At 33.5% G+C, this 11,833-nt stretch overlaps 2 protein-coding genes across 2 annotated transcripts; both read left to right on the top strand.

Annotated features, from left to right (window-relative positions):
- The first annotated feature begins 935 nt into the window (after positions 1 to 935).
- On the top strand, positions 936 to 4,774 carry LOC114183470 (probable serine/threonine-protein kinase WNK5). The gene is made up of 7 exons (XM_028070494.1): positions 936 to 1,868; positions 2,057 to 2,322; positions 2,419 to 2,642; positions 2,925 to 3,082; positions 3,174 to 3,495; positions 3,637 to 3,993; positions 4,111 to 4,774. Exons 1-7 carry the CDS (start codon positions 1,749 to 1,751, stop codon positions 4,536 to 4,538), a joined length of 1,875 nt encoding a protein of 624 aa, XP_027926295.1. The 5' UTR covers positions 936 to 1,748; the 3' UTR covers positions 4,539 to 4,774.
- A 717-nt stretch (positions 4,775 to 5,491) lies between these two features.
- LOC114183965 lies at positions 5,492 to 9,218 on the top strand. The gene is made up of 3 exons (XM_028071179.1): positions 5,492 to 6,349; positions 8,102 to 8,426; positions 8,812 to 9,218. The coding sequence occupies exons 1-3, from the start codon at positions 5,907 to 5,909 to the stop codon at positions 9,052 to 9,054; spliced, it is 1,011 nt and encodes a 336-aa protein (XP_027926980.1). The 5' UTR covers positions 5,492 to 5,906; the 3' UTR covers positions 9,055 to 9,218.
- The last annotated feature ends 2,615 nt before the right edge of the window (positions 9,219 to 11,833 follow it).

Consider the following 11,833-nt stretch of genomic DNA (forward strand, 5'->3'; position numbering starts at 1 on the left):
TTAAAAAAGTAAGTTTATTGCAACTTTTGAACTAACAAGTAACTTTTGTTTCTAACTAGATCTGGAAAAAAAACTTACACATGCTAACATAATATTCAATAAAAAAAAAATTTGTTCCAAACTAAAATTGAGGCACACATCTAATTATTGATGAACTAAACATGTATATTGCACATAAAGTATGTAAAATGTTTGTCTTGGTTTCAAGTAGCATATGTTGCTCGTGTAGATATGATCTTATATCATTATCACGATTATTTGAAGATACAAAATAACCTTTTATACCAAAAACTAGTGTAAAAAATCATTTTTCTTATTTTTAGCAAAGAAATGCATTTTAACACCAGTAAATGATTCAAAATGTCCCTTCACACAAGGATCAACTAGTGCTAAATCATATTGTTTGAATTTAACTACTAGTCTTCAATTTAAATATAATTATGCCATTATGTTAAATAATTAGAGAGATAACTTTAAGTCCATAACGATCTTATCCAATTTAGGTTATCTTTTCTCATGCAAAATGATAAACATTGTTTCTACAAAAAGAAAATTATCCAAACTAACTTAATGATATGTAATAAAAATAATTTAAAATCCATTTTACTAAAAAAATTTTAAACTTTCAATTAAATATAAAACATTTTGTCAGTAGAAAGTAACATTTGATATTAGAATTTGATTTTCAGTTTTAGTATTTCAAATTAATATCTCATCAAATTCAAATAAAAAAAAACAATTTTTTGTGGAAAGTGTTACAAAACGACACGTGTTCCAATTAGAAACCTTTTTGTGCACTTAAATAATCTAGAGAATCTCATTTGACCAAATATTCCTCTGTAACCAGGACCACGACAAGAACGCCGTCACTTGTCCCTTAAGGAAGAACACTCGAAAGAGACACCACACATGTAGTTTACGAAACACAGTAAACACAGTTCAATCACAACCCTCTCGCAAACTCTGTGATGCACATATCTGAATTTGGGACTTTCTCTTCTGTTCCTTTCTCCACCCACCATCACAAATCTTCAACCTTTCTATAATCACATTCTCTCTAATCCGATTTTTTACATTCCACCACTCCTATCCACAAATGTTTCTGTCAAACCATGACAATCTATTCTCCAAATTTAGCAGCCATGTTTCCTCTTATTTGGTCTTTTCCTTTTCCAACCCACTCTTCAAGCACGCTTTTTCTTCCATTATCTTCAACACCAAGGCACCAGCTATGAACTAATCAACACCCTTTGGCTCAGAATCCACACTCTCTAGTGTGGTCTCATTCCCGGTTGCAACTCATGCCACATTATTAACTCATTATTAGTGCCTGATTTACACACGACGGTTTCTTTGTCCTCTTATCTTCCTAGAAAATCATAAAGAGTGTCCTCTCTCTCTCTGTCTCCCTGTCTCTCTGTCTCTGTGCTCTCTCCCTCTTCACACTGTTCAACCAACAGTTAAAATGCCCATATATGGGTTTTCACGTGGAGCTGTTGAAATAGCGTTCATGGTTAATGCCAGTTGTGACTACTCAAAGGCACTTGTGGCTATTATTTGGTGTTTCCTAACAGAGCCATGAGCGGAAGCTTTTTACTATCTAACACCCTTTTTCAAATGCGTCTTAAACTCGGCTTGAGATTATATATAACTATATTGTTTTGTTTTTATATTATCAGTACTCGTATCAATACATAGTAAGCAAAGCACAGCACAGCACAGCGCGGCTTTAATAAGCCATTGTTGAGATGGAATTGCCTGATAATACAGTCAATACAGCCATGTATAAGGGGAGATTCTGCACTAGTGGTGGAGTTAAGTCTCAGCTTGGATATGTTGAAACTGATCCATCTGGTCGATATGGTCGTGTAAGTGTTTTTCTTTGATTCTCATATCTCATCTTACTTATTGATTTTCCATGTTGAATAGGCTTGTAAAAAATTGTTGACAAATTGGTAATGAATTAGTAGCTATTTCTGGGTCAATTAAGGCTTAATGGATGTCCAATTTGAATTCAGAATGAAAACTGATTTGTGGTGATTGTTGGTGGTTGTAGTTCAGGGATGTTCTAGGCAAAGGAGCAATGAAGACTGTATATAGGGCATTTGATGAGTTACTGGGGATTGAAGTGGCTTGGAACCAAGTCAAGCTTGGTGATGTCTTTCACTCACCAGAACAACTTCAGCGCCTTTATTCAGAGGTTCATCTCCTGAAGCACCTCAACCATGACTCTATGATGATCTTCTATGGTTCTTGGATCGATGTCAACAACAGAACCTTCAACTTCATCACTGAATTGTTCACCTCCGGTACACTTAGAGAGTAATCAATCGATCCCTGAACCTAGATTAAATCAACCATCTATGTTTCAAAGGTTATGGTATATTTGTGTTAACATAATATATTTTATGTTTATAGGTACAGGCAGAAGTATAAGCGAGTAGATATCCGAGCAGTTAAGATTTGGGCTCGCCAGATTCTTGGTGGTTTGGAGTATTTACACAGCCATAATCCTCCTGTAATACACAGAGATCTCAAGTGTGACAACATCTTTGTCAATGGCCATCAGGGGAGGGTCAAGATTGGTGACTTAGGCCTAGCAGCTATACTTCGTAGCTCCCAACATGCCCACAGTGTCATAGGTAACGCCTCTTGCTCTAATTTAGCAGTTAAAATGAATATGATACCACGTTAAAACAATATTAATTTTAAGTTTAACTCGATCTACAAAATTTGTCGAAATGAGATTTACAATTACTTATATATTTGAACTTATCTCGACAACAGACTTCCAACAAAAGTGATTTTCAAGAACCTGAGTAACACAAGTTTTAACTTTCAAGGACTAAATTGCACATAATCAGTGATTAATCTGTCTAGACCTTGTTATAAACTGAAATTTTATGTTTTATGTGAACCATCAGGCACACCAGAATTCATGGCACCAGAACTGTATGAAGAGAAATACAACGAGCTGGTAGACATATATTCCTTTGGTATGTGCATGATAGAGTTGCTTACTTTTGAGTTCCCATACAGTGAATGCGCCAACGCAGCTCAAATATACAAGAAAGTTACTTCGGTAAGCTTAAGTGATGAACACTTGCTCCAATTTTCCCTTCATTTAACATGATTCATTGACTTCTAATACTTTGAGTAATTTGATGTACCAGGGGAAGCTACCTAATGCTTTTTACAGAATCCCAGTTTTGGAAGCCCAGAAGTTTGTGGGAAAATGTTTGTCAAATGTCTCAGATAGACCATCAGCAAAGGAGCTCTTGTTGGACCCTTTTTTAGCGGTGGACCAACTTGAAATACCATTGCCACCAAACATACCATTATTTCTGAATAACACTCCACAGCTTAATTCCGCTCCACTAGTTCCCATTGAGCATCATCATGATCAAAAAAAGAGTGCAGAAATGACAATTACTGGTTCAATTAACGAAGAGGACAACACAGTTTTCCTCAAAGTGAGGATATCTGACATAACAGGTAAGAACACTAAATATTTATACGACACATAATCAAGGCATTAATACAACTTGATTATGCAGCACAGAAATTGGCCAGAACCATGTACAAATTTCTCAATCCTGATAACATTCTTACTAAATATTTTTTTTTTTCTACCAGGGCACACGAGACATGTGTTCTTCCCATTTGATACATTAAAAGACACGGCTATTCAGGTGGCGATGGAGATGGTGCAAGAACTTGAAATTAGCCATTTGGAACCATTGGAGATTGCTGCAATGATAGATCATGAGGTATCAGCTTTGGTTCCGAGTTGGAGGGACAGGGTTAAGTGTCACCATCAACGACAACACAGCTTTAACTACGAAGAAGATGAAGATGTCAATAACCACCACCCCTTCTTCTTATCATCTTCTCCATCATCCCCTCGTGGTTCTGGCCACATTTCTGCTTCCAACTCCTTCAAAACCCATGTTCGCGGCAACCATTACCCTTTTGCTCAAGAAGGGCCTCAAGGTACCTACTCCTTTTCACTTTTCACTTAGACTATATATTTTGTCTGTAATCAGAACTATACAAAAAAAATTCTACTTGTAAGACTCATAATTAACTTGTAACACGAACTCGTCGCAGATGACATGTTCATGAACAACGACGACGCAAGCTCTCAAGCCTCGATGAACTCCTTCAAGTATTCAACCTTCCAATTCTGCGACCCGGGCCACGAAGACGAGCACGACGGAACCGAACGCAACAAGTGCACCACAATATCGTGCCGTGGCGGCGAAGAAGGCGAACCCGGTTTGGTGAACCCGGTATTGTACCCGCCGCGGATTGAGTGTTCGTGCGGGTGCAGGTTTGGGTCGGGTCACGGGTGCCCGAGGCTGACTCGGATCCGGTCGTGCCCGCACGAGCGGCGGAGCCTGCAGCAGCTCCAACGGTCGTTGATGTTGGAGGAGATTTACAAGTACAAAAGACGCTTCTTCAACACCGTTGGTGCCGTTGAGAACATCGGGTTTCGGCATCCACTAAGAGGTGGTGTATGCTTTCCTCGTGTGTAGATTCTGAGCTAAGAAGCTCTTCTTCTTCGCGTTGTTGATGTGTGAAAATTATCAAATATGTGTATAATTAATGGATCTGGTACGTGTTTGAAAAGACCATGTGGCTTGTTTTTAAGGATGTTCTGCATGTTCTTAATCTTCCACTCTGTCTGCTACCAAATTTGAACAGAGTACTTTTGATTTATTTGTCATGAACATCGATGCAAGGTTTTAAATTATTGTTCTAGTTGGAGCTTTATTGCGCTTTTTTATGTTGTTGAAAATTATGAATATATGTAGTTATTACTGTAACTATTATGGTTATAGAGCGATTTCTAAGCTTCAAGTTTGAGCTCAGAATAATGATCACTGACTTTCATAAAAAATTGGATGATGGTGTGATTTTAGTCTCTTAAAAAAATATGTTAATTAATTGTAGCATAAACAATTCACAAAGCAAGATTAGATAGAAAATAAAGTTTCATGAACATCGGTAATACAGCATGTCTCTAACAAAAATCAACATTCAATATTCTGTAAAAATTCTTATGAAGAGGCACACAGGGAATATTTCACTTTACTGGATTTCTATTTATCTTTATGTTCCCTCCAAAGAAAAAAGAAAAGAAAATTGTATTATTGACAACATTTTTTATCTTTCCGTTCTCATTATTATTCCATTTTCTAACTGCTTTCGGCTGGCCCAAGACGAAGGGAACCAACGCAAAAGCAAGAAAAGAGCCAGGCCCATTAGCCCATAACAGCCACAAACCTGCATATGCAGCCTTTTCTTAATTTTATTTTCTTATTTACTTTAAGTTCCTACGGCCACTTCCACTGAAAACCCGTTATGCAGCCCTCATAACTAACCAAACCTTTGTCCTGTATACACGTGGCGAAATATCACATGCACGCGATGATACACCGTAGACCTGCGTTGCAGGGAAGCATGTAACTCGAAAGTCGTGCTCCCCACGCGAAATGGAGTGCACCCACGAAGGGTCCCTCGCGTTCCACATTCAGCCTTCGAAAAAAGCTCCTTTCTAACTCCAACAGCATCATTTCTCTTCATCGTTTCATTCCTCCAACGACGTCGTCTCCTTCCCCGTTCTCTCTCTGAATTCCTTATCCACATTTCTCTGATTCATGATTCATGATTCATCCAGAAAAACCTAGAAGAATAAACAAACAACGTCGTTATCTCGATTATTCTCCGTCATCGCCATATGATCGCTCTCCAAATTCCCATTGGAGATTCATTGATCCACTCACGGCTGCGTAAAAACCACATCGATTATCTTTCAAAAAATTTCACCGGTCAATCTCATTCTGATTCATCTTATTCGCGCGGGTACGTGACGTTTCCGGAGCGACGCCGTTGTGGTCGCAATGCGGCGCTGCAACAGCCAGATTCCGGCGCCGCTGCCGTCACCGATCCCGACTGGGAGAGGGACGCGCTCCGCTGCGAGCGAGACCTTCAGCCAGTTCCTAGAGAAGTCGCTGCATCTGCCGGAGCTGACGCTACCGGTAACGCACCTCCCTCCGGCGCCAGCGGAGATCGACTTCCGGTCGCTGCCGCTGGCCTCCGCCGATCTGATGCTGCGCTCCGTCAGAGAGTTCGGCGCGTTCCGCATCCGGTGCCACGGGATCTCCGGCGTCGAGCTCCAAGTGATGACGGACGAAGCAGAGAACGTTTTCCAGAAATTGCGAAACGTCGTCGTCGAGCTTAACGGACATGACGGAGAAATTATTACCTGCGTTCGCTCTAGCAAAGGGTCAATGGAATTTACCGCTAACGATATTATCCGTGATCAAGTTGATCGGAACTTTTGGTATTCATTAACACACTCTTTTTTCTTTTAGTTTGCAGCTATTGTTGATTCTCCATTGTTTCGTTTCTTGATGTTTGGTTTATGATCAACTTTTTTCGCGTACGGTTGTATTGGTATTATACCGTATAAATTTACCGCCACCTTTTTTTTCATGCACACTATACTTTTTTTCCATGAATAATACAAAAGAAATACTTCACTATTATTGTTACACTGTCCACTTTTACAATGCTTGCTATCAATTTTAATTCCCTGATTGTTTCATGACACCCACTTATTTTTATCTACGTTCACTTTGAAACAACTTTTAATAATAAAATTATTCCTACAAAAGCTTAATAGAGCCCTCAGCTTTGTATCTCTTTAAAGTGATGTTGGATAGGTATATTTATGTATAGGTATGTTTATATATTTAATATTTATCTTACTATTTAGGAGTAGTGGAATAGTAGACTTATGGAATAAGATTGAAAAAATTTAGGATTTTTTCGTCTCAAATTCAATTCCAAAACTTCAATATATCAAACTTCTTAGTTACCTTCAGACCTGTATTCTTTACCACACACCGATAAAAAATATTATATTATGATAATAATAATAATAATTATAAATAAAGTATTACAATAAAAAAATAATTATGAAATTATATTTTGAATGTAAGTGAAAAGTGATGGCATCAAAATATCATCACTCGTTTTAATTATGTAGGTATATATATAAAAAAAAAAGGAACAATAAACTATTATTTATTCTGTAGAGATTTAGTCTAAAACTCTTTATGGTTTGCAATCTCAATTGTGAAAATTGATACTTTGTTATAGTTTGTTCTTCGTATTATATAATTTTTCTTTCTATTTATTTTTCACGAGCTTACTCTCTTAGAACTTGTGTTTAATTAGTGTGTCTTCATTGCTTATATCCATTTCTAATCAAAAAAATACAGTTAGGATGTCAACTTTTTGACATACAAACAAAACATACATTATGTTATGACAGATCAAATTTAGTTTAAACAATAAACTACGAATTATATATAGGTTTCGGAATCATATAGTTTCAACTTATCCTTGTACAAAATACCCAATTTCCTACTAGGTCACCCTAGAAGGTTTTAAATCTTATTAAATATTTGTTTTGCAAATTTTTATTAATAAAATTTGTGTGAAAATAATAATGTTACACACATATCACTTTAAGATAACTTTTTTTTTTCTTATATCACATCTTATTTTATGCACACTTACTATATTAGTGTGTCATTTCACTTTCGTGTCAGTCCATGTTTAGCAAGATAATGTATTACTCGTGGAATTTAATGCCAAACTAATTATTGTGCACATTCTATTGGATGGAAATTTAAAACAGAGGAAATATGCAGATTATTTAGAAGAAATAATTAGAGTTAGTATTTATTCTTATCTGATTTAGTTTGTTTGGGAAAACTAATTACTCCATTTTACTAGTATGTAAGAGAATTTATGTCAAATAAGTGATTCTTATCTGAATTTATGTCCAAGCCTTGATATATTACTTTTAAAAATAGAATATTAATGCATCAAAGTCCAAGCCTAAGAGCCTTTATATTTTACGGTTCCAAATCACGTTGTTTGTAGCTGTATGAGATCTTAGAGGTTTAAGTTTCATTTTTGACGGGTATAGAACATAAAGGATGCTGGTAAACGGCAATGTCTTTTTGTGACTAATGAAGTTTCTGAAGGTGCTAACTTGTTTTATGTGATGAATATGATTCAGGGTTCACATGGGGAATGTTGCAAGTAGATTGGATAGTATAGTTGAGCAAGTGAGTCTGATTCTACAGGACAACACATCTGTAGAGTTTAAGGAGCGGATTCAAGATACAGAGTCTGTGATTTGCTTGTGCAGGTATCCGCACGATAATGTTACCAAACAAAACGAAGACACTTCGGTTAAGAGAAAAGACAGATATTGTGATCATGCTTTGCGTTTCTACCTTCCAATGGAACCTTGTATATTTTACGTCCAAACTGAAAGAGGTCCCCTATCATTTGACACAGGTCCCCATAATATAGTTGTCACAGTTGGGAAACAACTACAGGTAATTTCATCTTTCAATTTCATCTTTTCTAAGTGTCAAGTTTGTTGTATTACTAAGTAATTATGTACTTAAGACATTTTCAAAACTCAGTATTGTTTCTTAATGATTTGGTCATACATGATACAATTGATAGTGTACTACCCTAAAAGGCTGTTTTCTACTATTCACTCCACTAAGGATAATCTGGTAATGGGTTGGAGTCCAAAAATGATTTCATGTTACTGTGTTTTGAAGTATGGCTGTGACTATTGTGATGGCAGGAAATGCAACTTAATTATTTTATAACTGTGTAATTATTAATGCATCTTTATTACAAGACCGCATGGAATTTTTTGTTCATTTTAAGATTTTGTATAGCTTGATTTCATCATGTCTTGGAATGTAGGAGTGGAGTGATGGTGAATTCAAAAGTGTTCCTGGGGAAATGCTCTTCATGCCGAGTTTACAGAGTAGCTCTGCTTCTTTCTCCATCGAGCTTATATGTTCAGCCCCTTTGAAAGTTCCAACTCAGGGTTTAAAGAATTCTGTTTCTGAAGACTGTGACAAGATAATATCCTTGACTGATCAAGTTCTTTTTGTATTTTGTCTTATATTTTTATACAAATTTTTATACTTCGTTTTCTCCTGATCCTCAGAACATGGTTGCACCATTTATATTTATTTGGATGCCTGTTGCGTGGTCATGATGTAGCTGTTACCCAGATACATCAATTTTTTTGTTCTGTAATTTATTTATAAAAGCCATTTTGATGTACAGTTCGGTTGTAAAAATCACGGGTTTTGGATAAAAGTACATCTTGACATGATGTTGAGGATATTCAATTCAATATTGTAAACACAGGAAGCAAAACTTTGTAAATATATTATTATGACATTGTTTCATAGAGTGACGATAAAGAAATCTTCTATTCGTAAAATGAACTAAGCTTAAACGAAATGAATACTAAGCCCTGAATTCACGGCCCAAGAAGGAGGCCTATGGAAGACTTCTGTGGATCAGTTTTATTGATCCAATTAGGTTTCAGAAACTAATCTCAAAGAAAACACCGGCCTTTGAGTTTAGTGAGTTATAAGAAGTAATTGTATTATTAGTGCTGGACAACATGTATATCGATTCTTATAATCTTATTTGTGTTTTGATTCTTCGTATACTGTTTTTTTAACAAATAGGAATCATGGAGAATGATTCTTTCTGAAAGTTAGAGGTGAAATATTATGTTCGATTGTTTTTTGTTTCAATGAAATCAGTGGCAGTGCAAAGGAAGTAAGAGAAATGCTAAACTACTATTTCTTTCCTTATATTTGATCAGTGAAAACACTTCCTATGTTCATTTTTTTTTTTCACCATTAAAAAATAATAAAATTATTATTATAAAAGTAAACTTTTATAATTTTTATAATTTTATTGTGGATAATATTTATTTATTTAGATAATCTTTTTATTATAATAATTATTTTAATTTAAAAAATAGTTAAATTTAAGAAGAAGAAAAAACGGTTAAATTGAATAAAATAAATTAGTAAAATAATTATTTTAATTTAAATAAAATACTTAAAAGATAAAATTGAAAATCATGAAAAATGACCCTCACCGTATAAAAAGTATAAATTATAGGTAGCCCCTTGATTCCCCAACCACGAATGGAACTATATATTGTTTTGTATTCTATATTTTACTTGATATGCATTTCAAATGTCACATTATTTTTAACTCCATATTATATATTATCATGTACTGTATATAAATATATAAATGTGAAATATTTATTAAATTTTATATGACTGTATTAATATTATTTATAAAAGGTAAAGTGAAGAGTTCATGCAGACTTTTCTTTTTTACTCTGCATTTCACTTTGAATCTCATGGACGCATACTTTTACTATTTTGTTGCAGCCTTGTACTTTCTTGTATTCCCATATTTTATTATTAGTTTTTTATGTGGGTAACTATGCCTTTTTTTAACATGTTGTAAAAGTTTATTTATTTATTATTTTACTTATTTTTTTAATGTTTGATTTCCGTGAAATTTTTGTTTTTAAAATTTATGTAAAATATTATTAAACGAGAATACATAATAAATCAAACATGTATTGTTTCTGATTAATATTAATTTATTTGATTAACATTATACACTTTCTAAATGCATACCAAGTTAATTAATAAAATGATTTTAGACATTCTTAAAATGAGAAATGTTATATATGATTTTTATCTAATTTTTTTCTTCTTTTCCTACTATTACTATTCCATCCCAAAACTATTTTCGGATGGTATTTCATTTTCATCATTACCGATAAACATTCGCTTAAGTTCGCATTTTGATGTTAAGTGTTTAATGCGAACTTAATTTGAATACGGATTTATAAACTTTTAAGAATCATATTACAATATGAAATATTACGAGTGTTGAAAATTTGTATGAATTATGAAAAATATGAGAGATATATTACAAGAGAAACTTCTTATTTTACTTTATTCATAATATATATATACTAAAATGTAACAAAATATAAAGTTAAATGATTTTACGTGATTTTTTTTAAATAAAATCACAAAATTATTGATCTGAAAATTATTAATTTTTCAAATGTAGATTTAAATAGGATACAGACTTAAATGAGTGCGGACTTAAATGAATGTATACTGTATTTTATTTTTGTTTCGAAAATGTATAAGACAAAGCTTCTCGGCTCATTACAATATACACGAGTTATGCAACCCTTTTTAAGCCAAACACAAAGTAATATTAACAATTTGTGTTTTCATATATGCAAAATTATTTATTTCTGAATTTATTACTTTTTTAAACATGCATGTAACCCTTCTTAAGCCAATCACACCGGCTGATAACGATATATTTTTGTAACTTTTAGATACTATTTACTTGTTTTTATAGATAAGTATATGATGATTGAAAAAAAATTGCCATAAAAAATGAAAAATAGTCATATAACTTCGAAGGTAATTATTGTAAAAGCAAATAAAGTTATTGTATATGATGATTTTTTTTTATTCAATGATATTATAAAATTATTTTATTTTGTAAAATATCTTTTGTTTTTTGTTTTTTAACTGGCCACGCATATAATTGTCCTATGTGACTCTAAATATTAAATTATTATTAGAACATTAAATTTTTATATAAAACGCTTATTATGAACAACATATAACATTGTAAAACATGAAAATAAAACAATCTAAATATAAAAATAAAAATAGAAAGAAACATTAAAATAACCAAGTAGAGAATTCAAATTGATTATATTTTTTCATTATTAACAAATGTTTGTGAAGATTTTCTTTTTCTTATGAAAACATTAATCATTTAAAAAAAATAATAAATAACATAATATACATACCGAGAGTAGTAATCTTTATTTTCATATTCGTACTTACTCAATATC

The sequence above is a fragment of the Vigna unguiculata genome, chromosome 5 (genome assembly GCF_004118075.2).
Source record: "Vigna unguiculata cultivar IT97K-499-35 chromosome 5, ASM411807v1, whole genome shotgun sequence".
Classification (NCBI taxonomy): Eukaryota; Viridiplantae; Streptophyta; class Magnoliopsida; order Fabales; family Fabaceae; genus Vigna; species Vigna unguiculata.